At 43.4% G+C, this 19,269-nt stretch overlaps 1 protein-coding gene across 1 annotated transcript in view; it reads right to left on the bottom strand.

Moving 5' to 3' along the window:
- Nucleotides 1-6,993: 6,993 nt before the first annotated feature.
- The window catches only part of LAMA2 (laminin subunit alpha 2), a 703,642-nt gene continuing 691,366 nt past the window's right edge, over nucleotides 6,994-19,269 (bottom strand). Inside the window, exons 58-63 of the mRNA XM_054974995.1 lie at nucleotides 18,679-18,868; nucleotides 15,601-15,756; nucleotides 12,985-13,138; nucleotides 11,427-11,557; nucleotides 9,349-9,571; nucleotides 6,994-8,581 (exon numbers count right to left, since the gene is read on the bottom strand). Coding sequence (XP_054830970.1) covers nucleotides 8,424-8,581; nucleotides 9,349-9,571; nucleotides 11,427-11,557; nucleotides 12,985-13,138; nucleotides 15,601-15,756; nucleotides 18,679-18,868 — 1,012 coding nt within the window. The 3' untranslated portion in view covers nucleotides 6,994-8,423. The remainder of the gene's footprint in view (nucleotides 8,582-9,348; nucleotides 9,572-11,426; nucleotides 11,558-12,984; nucleotides 13,139-15,600; nucleotides 15,757-18,678; nucleotides 18,869-19,269) is intronic.

Genomic DNA, 19,269 nt, shown 5'->3' with positions numbered 1-19,269 from the left:
TTGCTTGCACATTTCACTTTTATCCTGTATGAATTGCTTTTAGTCCTGCATTCATGAATTGACCCATGAATTGCCTTTACTTTTAATCTTATGCTTATGAATTAATCCATGTATATGAATTGCCCCTGGTTTTAGTGTTTTAATCCACCATGAATTGCGAATGAGTTAGCTCCAGTTATGAATTGATCTATGTACGCAAAATATGAATTGTTGCTGCTTATATACATGAATTGCTCATTGCTGCTTATATCACTATGAATTACTATTGCTATGAATTATTACTATTTATTCTGATGATTGCACTTAGCACACCTCCTGGTGTGAACCCAGAGACCTGCAGCCCATTGGCTGATCTAAATTGTACTTATTCGGTTAGGTGGTTCTCTAAACTAAATTTTCGAGTGACGCCTCCCCCTCCTTCCCTTCCCACTCCTTCCTCGCTCGAAGCTCGACCACCGGACATTGCCGACCACCTCGCCTTGAAGTCAAGTTCGGAGACCCACGCGCCTGACGTCACGGGGTCTCCGAGGGGGGGAATTGTTACCAAGTAGGCCCCCTCTCCTGCTTTAAGGCCTGCCATGAACTGTGTTAAAGTTTCCTGCATTACTGTTTTACTGCTGCACCAAAAACTGCCTTGCACGTGTGTGTCCTGATACACGTCAGTTTCCTGCTTGCTTGTTAATTACCTTGCTGCTGCAATAGACTGTGTAGTTCACTGGCTCCATGTTTGGTTAACTGCACAAAGGACTCTTTTTCTGGGCAGCCCTGCCCTGCCCTGTATCTGGACTTCCCAGTGTGTGTTTGGACTTTAGTACAAGTGTGCCCCGTGCCTGTATAGCCATCTGCCACGGACCGTGCCTGTTCCCTGCTTTGGACTGTGTTTTAAGTGCTGTTTCCCCTGCCTCCATGGAAGCCTGCCTCATATGGGCCCAAGCCGCTGCTAGCAGCCGGGCGCCTGCCGGGGAAACCTCCAGCGAGCCTGGCTAGGCGCTCCCTGGTCAGTTCCCGCCTGGAGCCTCCCGCGGGTCGGTCCCCGAGCTCGCCCTCGCTACCGGGCAGCCTGCTGTCCAGCCCCAGCTATGCCCAGCCGGCATCCATGTTCGTAGGCAGCCAGAAGACCCAGAGGAAAAGACTGCTTTGGGAAGCCATTTCGGCGAAGTGGGCACACCACGTCTGCAGCGAGAGTACCTCGCCCCGCTCTGCATATCTTAGGAGCCGCCCCGGAGAAGGAACTAAGTGCCGACCATCCCAAGCACTTAAGGAATGCATCTCAAAGAAACCTCCGCATTCCAGAGCTGATGACATCAGGACAAGCCCTGTCCGCTGGAACATCTTTTCAGCCCACTTGGATTTCCCCCTCCCTCTTTTGTCCCCTCTTCCTGAGGTGTCACTTATCACAATCAGATTACCAAAGTGGCCCATCCAAGCCATTCAGTAACCCATTAGAACCTTTGTTTTAAACTATGAGAACCACCAAGTACAGCACCAGCCCCAGGGTACGTTTTGGGGTATTTAAGCTGGTCTCCCAGACCACTCGGTGCTCGTGCCATCCTATCCAGAACCCCTCGCTGTCCGTCTGTGGTCCCAGTGCTGGCATTGGGCCACCTCGCTGTTGTGTCTCTGCTTCGCTTCAGGATAAGTGTGTATTCCCCACCATCGTTGGGAACCAGCTAATGCGAACGTCTCTGTATTTCTTACTCTGTATTTCTTAGACCTTGTGTGTTCTCTGTATGCTTGTGCAAGTTTAGGCTTACGCCACACTAAATACACGTGTTTGGAACCTATTTGTAGTCTGCCTCTTTTTCACTAGAGTGTCTGGAATCGGGACCTCCGTAGACATAGGTTAAGATCCGCGCTAATTTTAAGTTACAGACTGCTATAGCTAATTTCCCCCATTAATAAGAGCAGTTCTGGTAACATTGCATCCTGTTCACAACCACCCACTTCTCCAGAGTATTCAGGTCTTGTTGAATTTTAACTCTCTCTTCTTGGGTGTTTGCCACTCCTCCCAGTTTGGTATCTCTGGGGATCTTGGTCCCCAGAGAAACATCTTTATCTTTAAAGATCTTTTCTAGTTTCCTCAAGGATGTTCTTCCAAGTCTCATTCTTCTTCTGATTTCTTAGTTGCAGTCTCCTGTGGTTGATGATTGAGCCAAGGAATAGAAGATCTTAAACAATTTCAATTTCCTCACTGTCAACTTTAAAATTGGGTAATTCCTCAGTAGTCATTACTTTTGTCTTCTTGACATTCAGCTGTAATCCTGCTTTGGTGCTTTCTCCTTTAACATTGATTGGTAGTTGTTTCCAGTTGTCACTATTTTCTGCAGTAACATTGTCAGGGCTGGCGCCACCGTTGAAGCCATGAGGTGGGGGCTACAGGCGCTGCGGGGCTGGAGGGGGTGCCGGAGGGGGTGCTGGGGGTGGAGACGTGTGCAGTGCCGCCGCCGCCCAGCCCCGCCGCTGCCACACGCGGGCGCAGCAGCCACAGGCCAGGGACGGCAGGTGGCCGTGGCGGCGTGCGGAGCGCAGGCGGCTTCTTCGCGCTGCCTCAGCCACCCACCGGCCAATGGCCCCGGCGTCACTGCACGATGATGTCATCACACAGCCCGGGAGTGCGCATGCTGCGCTGCATGCGCAAAGATGGCCTCAGGCGCCAGTAACCCTGGCGCTGGGGCTGAACATGGTGTCATCTGTATATCTCAAATTGTTAATGTTCCTTCTACCAATTTTCACTCCACCTTCTTCTGAATGTAATCCAGCTTTCCTTATGATATGCTCTGCATAGAGGCTGAAAAGGTTGGGAGATAATATGCATCCTTGTCTGACACCCTTGCCAACTGGAAACCATTCTATTTCCCCATATTCTATCCTAATAGTAGCCTCTTGTCCAGAGTACATGCTGCACCTCAAAACAATCAGAAGTTGTGGCACCCCTATTTCTTTTAACACTATCCACAGCTTTTCATGATCCACACAGACAAAATCTCTGCTGTAATCTATAAAACAGGCTGATTTTCTTCTGAATTTGCAATGTGATCTCTAGTGCCTCTGAATACAGATGTAACACTGCATAAGCTGAATTGGGCTACATCTCCAACTTATTTAGCCGAGTTGTAAGATATGTATGCATATATCATTGGTTGTCTGTAAAATAACATTGCATAATGAAAGACAGCACTTAGAGAGGAAAATGTGGTTTATTTTCTCTTAATTCCATGGAATATTATTTGTATGATCTGATAAGGTGATATATCAGACTTAATGTTTAAGCAAACCAATGGTTGGCTGTTTTGTAGCTCACTGCCACCAGACTGGAATCTGGACCCAAGTGTTACCCTAAATGGGGAGTCTCCTTGTGAGTTGGGGGAATTAGCATTCAAGAAGCAGCAGCGAGAGGAGGTAATGGAGATCTCCAAATGTATACCAGGATTGTTCCTTTAGAGAAAATCTTAAATGAACAGGCAGATGTTCTAAAGGAAAGATTTCTTTATTAATAGCTCAATAAAAGGCAAATGCACAGAAAATCACAACCAGCATACATACAAGGCTAACTAGAAAATCAGGGAGGAAGAGGGAGAGAGGTTCAGTACAGGGCGACCTTTACCACTCTAGGAGAGGGGGAGGACATCCATAGAGGCAGCAGCATGAGTGGTCAGTGCTTTGTGGCAAGAAGGCTCAAACACGTCTGAGGGTTTATATATGGGTCCAAGGAACACACACACACAGCCTAGTTATAGTGTAAAATGTACCCTGGGGCAGAATTATGTCTTCTGCCCCTGAAACAATAGCTTGATGGTTTATCTGGAGGTGAAACAATAAAGTGGAAAAGGTTTGATTATAAATACCTGGGAGGAACTATAAGTGGGAAGGGTGCTTGATATCCTGTGATTGCTAGATGGGAAGGGCTTATCAGATCCCTGAATAGCCCTAATTGAGAAGGTGGGTGAGGGATGGTATGGAAGGATGTTGATGATGAGATAAAGCAGGAATTCCTGGAAGACCTCTTTGTTTCACTTAACAGCTTCTATGGGGCATTGAGGGGCAGTTAGTCAATCTGACACATTTTCAGGCAATTTTCCAACTCCAGCTGGGATTGGTATCTGTTCTGCCTGGCCGGGCAGTATGCTGTGCTTAAGGCATGTGAGGAAAAAGGGGTTTATGATACTTCATATTCATAAACTGTCCTTTCAGTAAGGATAAGAAGTATGACTACTAATACAGGAAGTTGCTAATAGTATCTTGGCCTTATTGCATTGTTATCTGTTTGTCCTTTTTAATTCTTTTCTTTATTTTTAGGAAAGTCATGATGAAATATATTCAAATTCTCATTCAAGATAAGCAACAAAGAGCTTTCTGGCATCTTAAGGACCTCTGGATTACTGCAGTAGAAGCTTTTGTAGACTAGTACCACTTTAACTGGGCATGGTATTATCCTCATTTGGCAGATTACACACCCTGTACTTGTTATTAACAAGACTAACACTAACAATACTAACCTTTGGCATCTCTTACAGGAGATAAAAGTCTTCGTTTCAGTTAAGTGTATTTATTCACCACATTTTTGACTTAGATGGTACTGTCAATATATACTGCTCTTTTCCAAGTGTTTACAGTCTGAGTGGTTCAAATGTTCAGTGTGGTTCAGGCAATGGCAGACCATGCTGAGCCACATGGCTAATAGGGACGAATGTAGAAGGACTGACCAGCTTGCTATAGGGGTAGGTAAAGGTAGTCCCCTGTGCAAGCACTGAGTCATTACTGACCCATGGGGGCACGTCACACGTTTTCTTGGCAGACTTTTTACGGGGTGGTTTGCCACTGCCCTCCCCAGTCATCTACACTTTACCCCCAGAAAACTGGGTACTCATTTTTCCGACCTCAGAAGGATGGAAGGCTGAGTCAACCTTGAGCTGGCTACCTGAACCCAGCTTCCACCGGAATTGAACTCAGGTCGTGAGCAGAGCTTGGACTGCAGTACCCCTGCTATAGGGGTATCTTGAGAATAAAGTACTTATCTATCTCTTAGACACCTCCTGTACTTGAAAGCTACAGTATTAATATAGGAGCACAGGTAGCTGCCATCTTGTCAAATGTATCCATCTGTGTTTTTTTAACCTACAGAAAACAAGGTTGCACTTACTTGTAACAGTGTTCATTGAGTAGTCTTCTGTGCAGGCACACATTGGGACTGCACACATGCAGGCCAGCCACAGAGAGGATTTCCAGAGCTTTCTAGAAGACTAGGAGTGCCCCTCCTCCTTTTGGCACTTTCTTTTTGGCACACAAAAACATCACATGACCAAGAGGAGGGGGAATATTTCCTCAGTTCTCTTTATGCTGTTCCAGACATCCCCCAGAAACTAAATAAAAGAGTCCAGTAGCACCTTTAAGACTAACCAATTTTATTGATTTTGCTACTCTTTTTGATTTTGCTACTACAGACTAACACGGCTAACTCCTCTGGACCCAGAAACTAAGGTTCTAGGGAGTCCACAGAGGGGCAGGAGGGAGGGATGTATGCCTCCACAGAAGACCACTCGATGAACAACTGTTACAGGTAAGTGCAACCCTGTTTTCATCTTTGTGGCTTCTGTGCAGTCCCACACTGGGAGACTAGCAAGCTCACTTACTGAAGGAGGTAGGTGTGAAGTTCTCAAAATAAGAGACTATGAAGGACCACCTTCCCAACAGATCCTTAGTGTCTCATTGACATTAACTCAGAGGCACTTCTAAAGAAGGTGGGAGCTCTCCAAAACTGTCCCTGCCAAAATACAAGCAGGAATGAAGCAAGGAAAAAACAGCGCTTTGGTGGGGAGAGCCGTGCAAAGTAAAGGACGTTGAACAGTCATATATTTGAGAGAGTGTGATAGCCTCTACAAACCCATAAAGGAAGAGTTGTGTGAGAATACTGCCAGGTCTCTTTTGGAGCCTGAACAACTAATAGAACCAATAATGTAGTAAGACATGAGCGCTGAAAGCCAACCTCTAGTAGGAAATCCTGGCCAGGGCACTGAACACATTAACATTGTGAAACACTATGAATGGGGGGGACATAGGTGAGAAACCCACAATGTCCTCATGACACAGGTGGAAGTGCTGTACACTAAAAATGGAGGTCCAGAGAAGTGCAAAAAGTTAACAAGGGGTTACACCCCTACTTTAAATGTTTTTGGAGATCCAATAAGTAAGAGGAAAGTGTAGAGTATTTGAGTCCCAAACATAATAAATAGCATAAGAAGAAGAGTTAAAGTCCTGCTATAGCTTCAGTAGATACTCTTACCCACTTAGAGGTTCAAGATATAGAATCAAGGAGTAGAAGTTGCCTGCTCCCAGCCTCCACCCTCCTCCTCCACTTACTTGGCCAGCAGAGGAAGGGGGGACACGCCACCCATTCCTACGCTCCGCAATGGGCTGATTTGATCCTGAAATGGGCCAAATCAGGCCCATTTGGGGACAAAACTGGTCTGCTGTGAATCACAGGAGCTCTCCAGGGTCCTCTGGCAGCACTCCTGCGCACTGCAGCAAGCTGAATTGGGCCTGTTTGGGACCGAAATCAGCCTGCTATGAAGTGCAGGAGCACCCCAGAGCCCATTGCACCATCCTGGCAGTGCTCCCACACTCTGCAGCAGGCCGATTCCATGCCCCAAATGGGTCTGATTTGGCCCACTGCAGAGAGTGGGAGTGCTGCCAGGAGGGCACTGGAGAGCTCCTGTGCTTCACAGCGGGCCAATGACTTCATTTATGTTTTGTTGCCTTTCTAAATGTCATTTATTTCTAACCCAGAAACCTGGCTTGAAAAAAGGTGATTAAGACATATGTTAAATCTTTAAAATATGTTACAGTGTCATGATAATCCAACATGTGTATTAGTGGCTTATTTAAACTTAGCTCACCAAGGTGTGAAAATACTATTTTGTTCCCAGTGCCCTAACCTGTAGAAACATGTGTGGTAGGAATAACCATATTGTTAAAAAGAATCACATAATATTGTAATGCTGTTCAAATGATATATTAGGATTTCAGTTCAAAATGTTCTTTGTAATAACATTGTACAAACTGGTTAGGCAGTAAACATTACCATTTTCCTTCCTTCTTCCTCTCCTCCCCAGCACACATGTAAAGAAAATACGTTTTTCATATCATGGATACCATATATTAAACCAAACAGAGCATAGCAAACCCTGGCAGAGCACTTGAAAATCAAGGAAATTTAGATGCTAGGCAAAATTGAACCAACACAGTTTTTAAAGGGTCCTTGAATAATCTTTTCTGTTTGTTTTTAAAAGAAACCTCAGACACTGATGGAGTACTTGCACAATTTTTCTTAGGAATCTGAAGTGCAGCATAGTAGGCCTTTGCATGTAAAGAGGAAAGTGCTTGACCATCTCTAGCTCTAATTAAGAGCAGGGTCAGACATTATGTGGAGATGGAGCTTACAGATGTGGAAGTGATTTACACATCTAATTATCCTATTGCCTGTGCAATAATCAAGAGGAGAGTGTCATGTCTCCTCTGCAGAGATGCATGAACTGCAGATGTGAGTATAGTTTATACATGTTACTGTGGAGAACGCATAACAAGTGACAGGTTTCAGATAGCATATGCTTATTCTTCAGGATAACCTTTCTGGCTATTATGATGTACAAAAGCTAGCCACAATACACACTCTTAAAATTCTCTCTCTCTCTCTTTGGTATTTTTGTCCTGACTATACTAAGTAGCAGAACACTGAACCTTGCTGAAACATTTTATTCCATCCTACTTAAATTTAAAATGGTGTACATAGTGCAGAATTTCCACTTTTTGGATGTCATAATGGAAGTTCCAAAAGCTGATGGCTCAGCACTTAGCACATTTTTTCTTACCACTTTTCTGTAATGGGCCAAGCTTGTTTTGCTGGTTACATTCTGGCTCAAGGTTCATGGGGGAACTACATAAATAGAGCCAAAGGCCACACAGTCAAGAAAATACCAAGAAAGACATCATTAACCTTGTAAGATCCACCACTATCAACCAACATGTGTAACTGGAATACACAGTGGTCTGTCTCAACAGACACATTTACTATCTGAATCACTGCTTTGGAAGAAGCCCATTTATACTGGCAAGCATAGATCTAGGCCTGTATGATTTTGTTCATCAAAAATATGCTAAATATCTTCACTTCAAACTAATAGAAAAAAACTAAGAATGACAAATTGCACAAAAGAAACTTGCTAAGTTATTCACTCCAAAGGGAAGATGTTTAGAAACCCACACTGAAAACACACCGTTCTTAATATGTCACAGGCTGAAATCAAAATATTTGCACAAGGACCTTTTATTACGAAGATAAGGTAAATATAGAATTCTTTAAACATCACATCAGGGTGTTTTTTTAAAAAAACCGGTCAGGCACATTATCTGAGATGAATGATGTGCTGTTAATATGCAGGGCATGATAGAGGCTGAACTCCCTTGATCTCCAAGGCCTTGCTGAAGTTAATTTCTTGAGGTTTAGAAGCCCCTTTTGTGAGCGTCAATGATCGAATGCATCCTTTGAAACGGATGTTGGTGGTCAGGCCAAACTGATTCAGGCCATCTGAGGGAAGAGAAAACAAAGTGATTATTCAAACCTATTTTTCTCCTAAAAGAAATCATTTTCCTTATATTTCATTTTCTGTGCATCATTTGAGACTGGAGCTCAACAAAAACCGAATGTCTATGAATTACTTATTTTTTTAGAAGCCACCTCAGATTATGTAAATTTCTTCTTCTTTAATAGGGAATCCAGTTAAGCCTCCTACTTACGCTTTCCATGCATTTTCTTTTAGTTAAATAGGATAAAAACATTTATATTGCAGAGACAGCAACCACCTCTATGTTTCAGCACAACATATTCAACGTGCCTTCTTTTAATATACCATATATGTGCTAAGTCAATTTCACAACAGCATGCAGAAAAAATATTCTTGATGGATGCTGTGCAGCCTTGGAATTGTTTTCTTTTCCAGACTCACCAAAGACCTAAACATGGGTTTGTGGCACAAGAAGTTTTATTCAAATTAGATTTTGGTAGTCAGGTTGGTATATAGAGAAGCAGAGTAAGCCGAGGGCTTAATCATTCTTAACTGGTGCTTTATGATTAACATAAAGCATACTATAAATGAATTCAAGCAAACAATAAATACATACATATCCAACCAATCTGCAAAGCAAGCAATAGAAATTTTTGGTAAGGATTGCCATGGCTTTTTACACAATGGTGCATATGAGCCAGAAGATATATATTTTTGTTGATTTCAGTGAGATTACAATTTGTTTTGAAAGACATTTGTAGATCATTAGAGACATAGCTAGTGTACTCACCAGGATATCCTCCAACAAAGACAGGATCATTAGTGTCTGCTGAAGAGGAGGCTGCGTTTGAACTGACACCTTCTACTTGGTATCCATCCACCGACAGTACTAGACGGTGCTTTATCTTGTTTGCAATAACTTTATGCCACTGACCATCACACAAGCTACCTGCAACAGCAGGTTCATAGATGGCAGAGAATCGACCTGCACCATTATCCACATGGAACATCACCTAGAGAGCAAAGTATAAAAATGATTCAGAAAAATGGGTAACTATAAAAACAAAACAAAATCTGCTAACTGAAGGTTTGGCTGATCTGATCTGCCTGACATCTGATCTGCATGACATATGCTAAGTATGTCAACATAGGCTGCTATATGGCATTAAAAGCAATAACGGCATACTTTAATACCTTTGCAAGAAGTAGTGATTAAATATTTATAAACATGAATGAATGAAATTGTACTGCAGTCAGATAGAGATCCACATGAAATTAAGCTTTAGGACTGATTTTGGCAAGAAAGCTCAAAAACTCTGGACAAACTGTTGCCAAACTCTAAAATAGGTAATAAAATAGACACAAAATATGTCAGCAATAGATCTGAAGATTAAAATAATTGTAAAAAACTTGACCAACTTGAAAAACATGTATTTATCCACTAGCTGTACAGGAGGTTACAGAATAGTGATCATGTAGCATACACCCAAACAGAGATGAAAGAGTTAAAGAAAAGTAGCTCAATAATCCTTTTTAAGATGCAATGCATAGCCATAAGTACCAGGGAACATATGCTGGGGCAGAGTTGGGCAATTAACCCCAATCTTGTATGCTTTAGAAGGAGACTGTTAAATCATAGCACTGACCACAGGACATTGGGCCTATGAAATATGAGAAAACTTTCTAAAGATACCAAGCTTCAGATGAGTCAAGGGTTGCCACTGTAATCAGCTGGTAACCATGGGGACAAGAAGGCAGGTAGAGATAGGGGGAATGGTATCATGCCAATGGTGTTAGCATCACTTCCTGTGAAGTGATGTCACATCACCGATGTGACTGATGCAATGCTCTAGGATTAGAACAAAATCCTATGGTTATGCTGTTAGTGCAATACTGCTTTTGTGTCATTGGTGCAAGTCTGCTTTTGGCAAGTTTTTCCACTAGTGGTTCAAGTGGCAGCTGGCAGTAAAGATGGAAGCCAGGAGGACTGAAATGAGAGATCTAGCCTCCCTGGACCAGTCTTCTCTAAAAACAAAGTACTCCTTTAAGAGATTCCCCCCCCCCTCTTGTATTACAAACAATTTCACTAAATGGTTGACTTTCTAATTTTAAAATAAATTATTCTCATACTGTTTGTGTGTGTGTTGATTTTAAACCCACCCTGACACAGTATCAAAGATATGCATATGCAGCAGTAGGATGCACACACACTACTTCTGGGATCTAACAGATGGCAATGACAGCTCCGATAGTGCCAACAATCACCTGTTTGAACAGAGGGAAACTACCTCCTCTCATCAAACAGGCAGCTAGTGCCACTAAAAGTGAAAGTGCAGACTGACCGAGGCTATAGGAACAGTTCCCAATCCAGCAATGGCCACTAGGCACCCAGCAATGAGTGCTGGTTACTGTGATCCAGAACTGTGCAATCACAACAGCAACCTTTGCCCAGGTAGTTCTTCATTCAGCAGGAATGCAGAAGTCTTCCTACAAATGAAAACTGGTCCCCTTCTGGATTTAGGTGCCTGCCCCCTTTATTTTTATTCTGGCCTTCATCCAAGGGGCTAATAGCAGCATGCATGGGTCATCCCTTTCCATTTTATCCTCACAACAGTCCTGTGAGATAGAGAGAGAATGACTGGTCCAAGGTCAACTAGTGAGCTTCATGGCAGAGAAGGGGTTTGAGCCCAGGTCTCCCAGATTCTGGTCCAACACACTGACCTCTACACCTCACTGGTTCTCTGTTTTCCCTGAAAAACTCACACAATAAAAGACAGTAATTAAGAGACAGAACATCAAGACAAAATTACTTAATGTGGTTGAGAAGCCCAGTGAAGTCTGAAGCAATTCTAATCATGCTATACTCACTTTTTCATCTATCAGCTCAATGCCAAGTCCATCCATTTTTTGGCTGCTGATTCCCAACAAAACACCATTTGTCCGAGCTGTACGGAACTCAAATTCCACTTGCAGATCTGTCCCCACTTTATATGCTCCAACTGAGAAATGAGGAAGAAATGGAAACACAAATATAACAATCCTGTCAAGAGGTTCATCCCGGTCCCCATCATTTCCTGTTCTAACTCCACTTCAGAATCAGGCAATCCCTTTTCGCAGCCTCTCTAGTAAGAGGGGGAACAGGACAACAAATCACAAAGAGAAGCAATAGGGTTACTCTTCCAAAAGGAAATAACTGATAGGTTTAGCACCAAGAGAACCTAACCATGCAAGGGAGTGTGATTATAATAAGACTGATAAAATTTTGAGGGAGAGTTACACTTGCCTTTCTCAGGAGCAAGCAAAGGAAGAGGAGGTCGATGTATTGTCGAAGGCTTTCACAGCCGGAGAACGATGGTTGTTGTGGGTTTTCCGGGCTGTATTGCCGTGGTCTTGGCATTGTAGTTCCTGACGTTTCGCCAGCAGCTGTGGCTGGCATCTTCAGAGGTGTAGCACCAAAAGTCTCAGGAACTACAATGCCAAGACCACGGCAAAACAGGCCGGAAAACCCACAACAACCATCGAAGAGGAGGTCCCTTGCAAGACAGGCCCATGTCAGGCTGACATGACTCAAGAGGACCCTAAAAACTGTAAGCTATTAAGCTAGGAAACAAGTTTACTCAGGTTGTGTTCTCTTTCTGTATTATTTTAACTCTGTTTTACATACTCCAGTGTGAAATCCTTCCTCCTTCCTCTGTTTTCCAAAATAAAGTTAAAACTTGTTGGGTTAAGAAAGCCTGTGTCCTCCCTCAATTGCTTGGGTATAAAATGGCTGTGTTATGTGCAGGCCAGTTCTCAAGCAAGCAAGGCTACATTTTTGGCTGGATATGTGTGCATGGTAAAAAGAGACCAAATGGATTTTAGATTTATAGAACTGGTTTTATGATAAGATTTTATTGTATTTATGTATATTTGATGTTGAGGTTACTTGCCCTGAGTCTGCTTGTGAGGAGGACAGGCTATAAATCAAACAGCCTGTAAGATTCTGCCTAAGATTTTAAGGTGGACAGGTCTAGTAGGAGCTACCTGTTGACATTGTGTGGTTTCAGGAAGTTTGGGGAAGTAGAGCCCTCTATCTCTGTGTTTCCCATGTCCTCCCACCTCCCTTGGAACTGTGAGAAATTCTTTTGACATTTTCATTAGAATGACCACTTGTGTAAATCCCACTAATGTGAATAAGAATAACAATGATACCAGTATAACAATGATGAACATCACCATCTTTATCACAATAATCACAATGATAAAAACTAAGATCAATGTGAATGAGGCTTCCATAGAAGATAGTTACCAACACTTTTCCAGCCTCTATTCTTTACTGTGTTCATGCCTCCCATGGCAATTGTCTATTTAGAGCACCCGATCATGAAGTTCTAAATAATGTTAGAATATCCCCATATGCTTTAATTTAAGAATAATAAACTATTACCTGTTTTTGCAAACCCTGTTCCAGCAAAGTATGTTCCATCCTGTGCATTGACAAAGCACTTTCCAACATTATAACTAGAGGTAGGGTTATTCAGGTTAACAGGTGACTCAGTCATTTGAAAATTTCGGATACAGCCATCAATGCTATAGATAACCTGAGCCCAGATGGAAAAGTAGTGTGTTAATCCATCAAATACTTTTGTCCTCCACTTCAGAAGTTCCTTTTTTTAAATTTTGCAAAATTTATACCCCACCTTTCTGCCCTCATAAGGGCCGGGCCACCAAGGTGACTAAACAAACTAAGAATATAGATAATAAAACCATATATTAAACAATTAAACCAACAGAAAACATATCATTAAAACAATTTAAACCAGAGCTAAAATACGTATCCAAAAACAAAAACAATTGAAACATAGGGCAGGAAGGACGAATCACTTAGGGAACACAAAAAGAAACAAAAGAGTCTTCAGCCACTGGCAGAAATAACAACAGGAGAGGACAGGTGAATCTCACTGGGAAGAGAGTTCCAGAGGTCCTCCAGGTATTTTGGTCAACACCAATACCCTGAATTAAGCCTAGAAACAGATTGGGAACCAGTGGAGATAGACCAAGACTGGACTGATATGGTCCCTACGATCCATTCCAGTCAATATCCTGGCTGCAGCATTCTGCACCTATTGAACTTTCCAGACATGTTTCAAAGGCAGCACCATACAGAGTGCATTGCAGTAACCTAATTTAGATGTAATCAGGGCATGTATCACAGAAGCCAGATCTTTTCAGCCCAGGAAAGTCCACAGCTCACTAACCAGTCGAAGCTGGTAAAAGGCACTCCTAGCGACAGCTGCCACTTGCTTATCCAGCAGTAGGCCTGGGACCAAGAGCACCACCAGACTACAGACCTGCTCTTTTAAGAGAACTGCAGTATCACCCAAAATGGATAATGGCTGAAAGCCTGGGTCAGGCCTTTAGCTTACCAGTAGCACTTCTGTCTTGTCTGGATTACACTTCAGTTTATTCGCTCACTTCCACTTCAAAAATGCTTCTAGGCACTGATTCAAGGTTTCTACAGACTCCTTGGGATCAGCCAGAAGCATGAAACAGAGCTGTGTGTCATCTGCATATTGGTGGCAATCCAGTCCAAATCTCCAGATAATCCCACCAAGAGATGTTAAAGAGCATAAGGGGCAAATGGAGTCTTGTGGAACCCCACAGGCCAAAGGCCAAGGGGATGTGCAGCAGTTGCCCAACACCACCTTCTGAAAGCTACCCTCCAGTTAGGACCAGAACCACTGCAAAACACTACCTCTCAATTCCAGCCCAAAAAGGCAGTCCAGGAGGATACTATGATCAATGGTATTGAAAGCTTCTGAGAGGTCCAGGACACTTAACAGAGTTGCATTCCCTGGCACAGGTTTTCCACCAGAGAAACTAAGGCTGTTTGTCCAATAACTAAGCCTAAAAGCAGATTGGAAAAGACGAAAACCTTTAAGTTGTCTGGCTACCACCCATTCAATCACCTAGCTCAAGAATGGAACAGCTGAGACTGGTCGATAGTTATTGATATCTCCTGGGACCAAAATATTCTTCTTTAGAAGTGGATGTGTCACATCCTGCTTCAAGGCTGAGGTGACCACCCCCTGTCTCAAGGAAGCATTAATTACCTCTTGGACCCAATCAGCCTGTCCTCCCAACCCTATTAGGTTTAAGGATCCAGGAAGGGCAAGTGTCATACAAGCAGGTGGTATGCTTCAAACTTCAAAGGATCCTGTCCACATCCTCAGACTGAATGAACTGAAAAGTATCCCGAGCAACTGTACAAGCCAGCGTCCTGATACAATCTGACCTGCCCTTGTCACTGATAATGTAAGGTCCAAGTCAGAATGGATGTGAGAGATTTTATCTGCAAAGTACTGAGCAAAATGTTCACAGTGGGCCACCGAGCAGTCCACCTCCTCCTGCATGGGAAATCCCAACAAGCATTTGATCACCCAGAACAGCTCTGTTGGTATACGTGGTGCAGAATCAATAGTGGTGGGAAAGTGCTGTTTCTTTGCCGACATAACTGCCACAGAGTACACTTTAAAACGAGCTTTCACCTGTGTCTTATAAGATTTGTCCCAAGTCTTCTTCCACCATCATTCTAGCATCTCTCTCTGGATTTATGTATCCACAAATGGGGCCATGTTGATAATCTGATATATTGACATGCTCTGCAAATCTGTCTAGTCTTTTAAAAAACCATTTAGGCAACTGACTGTCACCAAATCTTGTGAAAGTAAATTCCACGGAAACAGTATTATAGCTTGTGGCAACAGTGGTCATCTTGAGGCAAACCACCACACGTGATACACAAAACCGCATGCTTTTGTGCTACAGTTAAGCTCCATCTCTACTTGATCCAAAGTCATCCGATTCACTGTTAGTAATTCAGCCTCACAAGAGAGGTCAAACGAGATTTTTTTGGTACTAATCCATTTTTTTCAAGGACAGTGAGAAAATGCTTGCTTTCTCTTTTATAGCATAGATATAACATGTACATGATAACAGTGGCTAACATGCAAGTAAAGAATGCTAGGATTTTAAAAACACAAAAGAAACATTCTTCTCTTACTGGACCAATTCTTTTAGTTGTATAGTTAATGGGCAATCCTCCAACATACAACATCCCCACAACATCCAAAATATCAGCTTTCTTTGGGCTAACTGTGCTGTTTCTGGTGTCATCCACTACAAGGATGCCTTCTTGTTTTGATCGAATTATATTTATCTAGAAAAGAAACCAGAATTACAAAATATAATCAAATACCATTGCTAGAAGTATTAAGTGTGGTTTTTAAAATATGGTACTTTGGTGTCAGGCTTGCTACTCAGTCTCTTAGGTTAGAATCAACCTGAAAGCCTACATTTTGGATAAAAGAGATGATCTAAACTATAAGCCTCATTTTTTTGCTAATGAAACTGCAAAAAGTGTGATGTGTTCATAAATTATAATGAAATACAAGGCATAATGACAAGAATGACATTTTTTAAAAAGAGCTTCATTTGGAACAGCTGCTAAGCCTATTTCTTTGGGGAGGCAGAAAGCATCTGCTTCCATGCAGAAGGTGCTAGGTTTGATCCCCAGCATCTTCAGGTTTTTTTTTTAAAAAAGACTTAAGTAACAACAACAACATTTGATTTATATACCACCCGTCAGGACAACTTAATGTCACACTCAGAGTAGTTTACAAAGTATGTTATCAAGGCTTTTTTTCTGCCAGAATGCGCCGGAACAGTGTTCTCGCACCTCTCTAAAGAGATCACATGTGTGCTGGCCCCGCCCCCTGATGAGTTTCCCTGGAGGAAATGGCCATTTTAAAAGGTAAGCCTGCTCCTGCGGGTGGGGGGGAGAACATGTGAGTGGGGGAACAGTGTGCTGGCCCATGCCAGGCGCCTCTCCCCCTCCACTTCATCAGGGAGGTGGGTTGGGATCCCCACCTCTGGCTGGGCCACAGTTCAGCAGAGCTGCATGCATGCCAGCCCCCACCATCGCTTCACAGCGGGCCGCAGCATGTTTGCTCACTTACCCGGCTGGCCTCCCCTGCTGGAGTGGGGTGAGGTGCCAGGCTGCGGCTCAGCTGAGCTGCATGTGCAGCAGCCCACACCACTGCTTTGCAGTGAGCTGTGACATGTTCACTTGCCCAGCCAGCCTCCCCTGCTGGAGCTGTGTGAAGCGCCAGTCCACGGCTTAGCTAAGCAGTGTGCATGCCAGCTCACCACTGGTCTCCCCTGGTGAAGCAGGATGAGATGCTGAGCCGTGGCTCAGCTGAGCAATGCATGTACCAGCAGCTCCAGGCCATGGCCTGATGTAAGGGGCTAGGAGGCGAACCGGAGCAAACTGCAGGATTGCTCTGAGGGTCCCCCCGCAAGCGTGTGCACGATGATCATTGCGCGGTCCCAGGAGCACACACACACACACACACACACACACAAAGCACATGCACAGGTGGTGGGAGTGGTGCCACCTCCTGCCAGGAGTTGCCCCGGGAGATAGTTCCCCCACCTATTTCCCCAGAAAAAAATCTCTGTATGTTATTTTTATCCTCATGGCAATCACCCTGTGAGGTGGGGCTAAGAGAGCTCTAGAGAGCTGACTGTCCCAAGATTACCCAGAGTGGGGAATCAAACCTGGTTCTCTGGATTAGAGTCCTGCTTCTTTTAACTACTACACCAAACTGGCTCCCCAGTAGGTGATGTGAAAAACCTTTGCTTGAGTCCCTGGAGAGCCACTGCCAGTCTGAGTAGACAATATTGACCTTGATGGTCTGATTCAGTATGACAGCTTCATGTGTGTTCATGTGTTTGTTCATTTCTTTTCCCCTTGAAGTGATACAGTATATTATATATATATCAGGTGGACAGTGTAGTATTTGGTTAGGTAATGCTGGAAGACTTCCTTCTGCAGAATCAAGCACTCTAACAGTGTAATCCTATGCAGAGTTAGATTGGAGTAACTCTGCATAGGATTGCACAGTAAACATTAAACATGGCCTACCTGGCACTGCTGGACTCTCACAAGCCCTGTCATCCAGTACTATAACAGTAGTGGTATCTGAATATTCAGTGCTCTGAATAGTGCTGTATTAGAGAAGAGTATGCATTCCTTAGGACCCTGAACAAGGGACAGCTTAAGGTCAAGCGTCATGAGATCCAACCTAGCACCCGCAAGTAGCAAGAACATTTAGGGTATAGAACCCTTGAAATAAACAGCATCACATATGTTCTGATATCACTTCCCATGAAAACCCAGATGTGCCATCACAGCCACATTGCAATACTGTAGGAATTCCCCATATCTCTATGGTGAAGACTAGAGTGAGTTGAGGGATTCCTAGAACATCAGAAGGTGGCTGTGGTGTCACTTCCATATTTTTGTTGGAAATGACATCATGATGCATGCAACACTGTTGCCCCCCATTTTTCTCCTGCTTCCTGAAGGAAAGTATGTGGGATAAAATAACAAGGAAGTTAGCTGGTGAGGATGGGTATTTGAGTTCACAAAATTCCAGTATATTTAAAACCAATTATTGCCAGAAATTCTAGAGAGCATGTAGCATTTTGCACACTAGGCAATCAAATGGTAATAATCTGCAACAGCAGATCTTTCACAGGGGCATGAAAAGCAAAATGACAATGAAAGGTAATGACTCATGATGTACACACATGCACAGAGTGCAGTTTTCCTGTGTTGCTCCCAATTCCTTTCAGCCCTTTCCAGTGCCCACAAACGTGACCCCTGGGTTCATAGGACCTGCATGGAAGAACAGCCGCACTGATCAGGGAGGACGGTGAAAAGGGATAAGAGGATGAAATTGCTCTTCCTTCATCTTCCACAAGAACAGCTCCACTGAAGGGAGGTGGTGATTTCATCTCCTTGCTCCTCCTCATTCCAGCCTCTCTGGCAACTGTTCCTCCATGCAAGTTCCATGACCACATGAAAGAACTTCCTGGTAGTCATAAGCGTCTGCAAGAATGGAGAGGAACACTGGAAAACCCCGTGTGGCTGCTGTCCTGGTGCTTGGATAGTTGGATGCAAGCCACTTTGATTTACTTTTCCCCATTTCCGGAGAGAGAATAAATAAGGTAGGAGGGTATCTTTTCTGGGTTTTCTGTTCTGGAGACAACCTAGAGGTCCATCACTAAACCATACCTTATGCCACTGACCATCATTTATTTTGCTAGGAATCATTGTGCTGGTGTTCCCACTTCCCAGGTCATATTTGAAGTATGGAAAGCCATTCTGTATCTGAACAGTAGCAAAATCAGCATGGTTGATCCGGGCCATGTAAAAAACCAAGCCAAATTCAGCCTTTGTTCTGATTTCAAATTCAATTGTGAGCCTATGCATTTGGAAAAAGAAAGGAAGAAATAATGTTAAAACTAACCAGCAGAAAATATTAATCTGTTTCATTTTCCATTTGTTCTCATAAAACTGACGTTGCTAATAGGCAAAATAATTTTTAAGGCATATGAGATACATAAAAAACTAATATCCTATTTCTGAATTTGGTAGGGTATGTGAGGATGCAATGTTAATGTATCTACCAAAGGTCTTGTTGCCATACGCCTGCTGGAGGCAGGGCATGCTCGGCTGGCAACCAGTAGCTAGGAATAGCCATATCCACTGGTAGCTCAGCTGAGGAAAAAAAATGGGATGAAGGCCTGAAAAAGCAGCTTAAAAATGGAGTAACGTCCAGCTCATCCACTGATTTCCAAGACATGAAACCTTCATCTCAAAGGA

Source organism: Eublepharis macularius, chromosome 1, assembly GCF_028583425.1.
Source record: "Eublepharis macularius isolate TG4126 chromosome 1, MPM_Emac_v1.0, whole genome shotgun sequence".
Classification (NCBI taxonomy): domain Eukaryota; kingdom Metazoa; phylum Chordata; class Lepidosauria; order Squamata; family Eublepharidae; genus Eublepharis; species Eublepharis macularius.
Note: the sequence above shows the minus strand (reverse complement) of the source record. Positions and strands in the feature narration are given on the sequence as shown.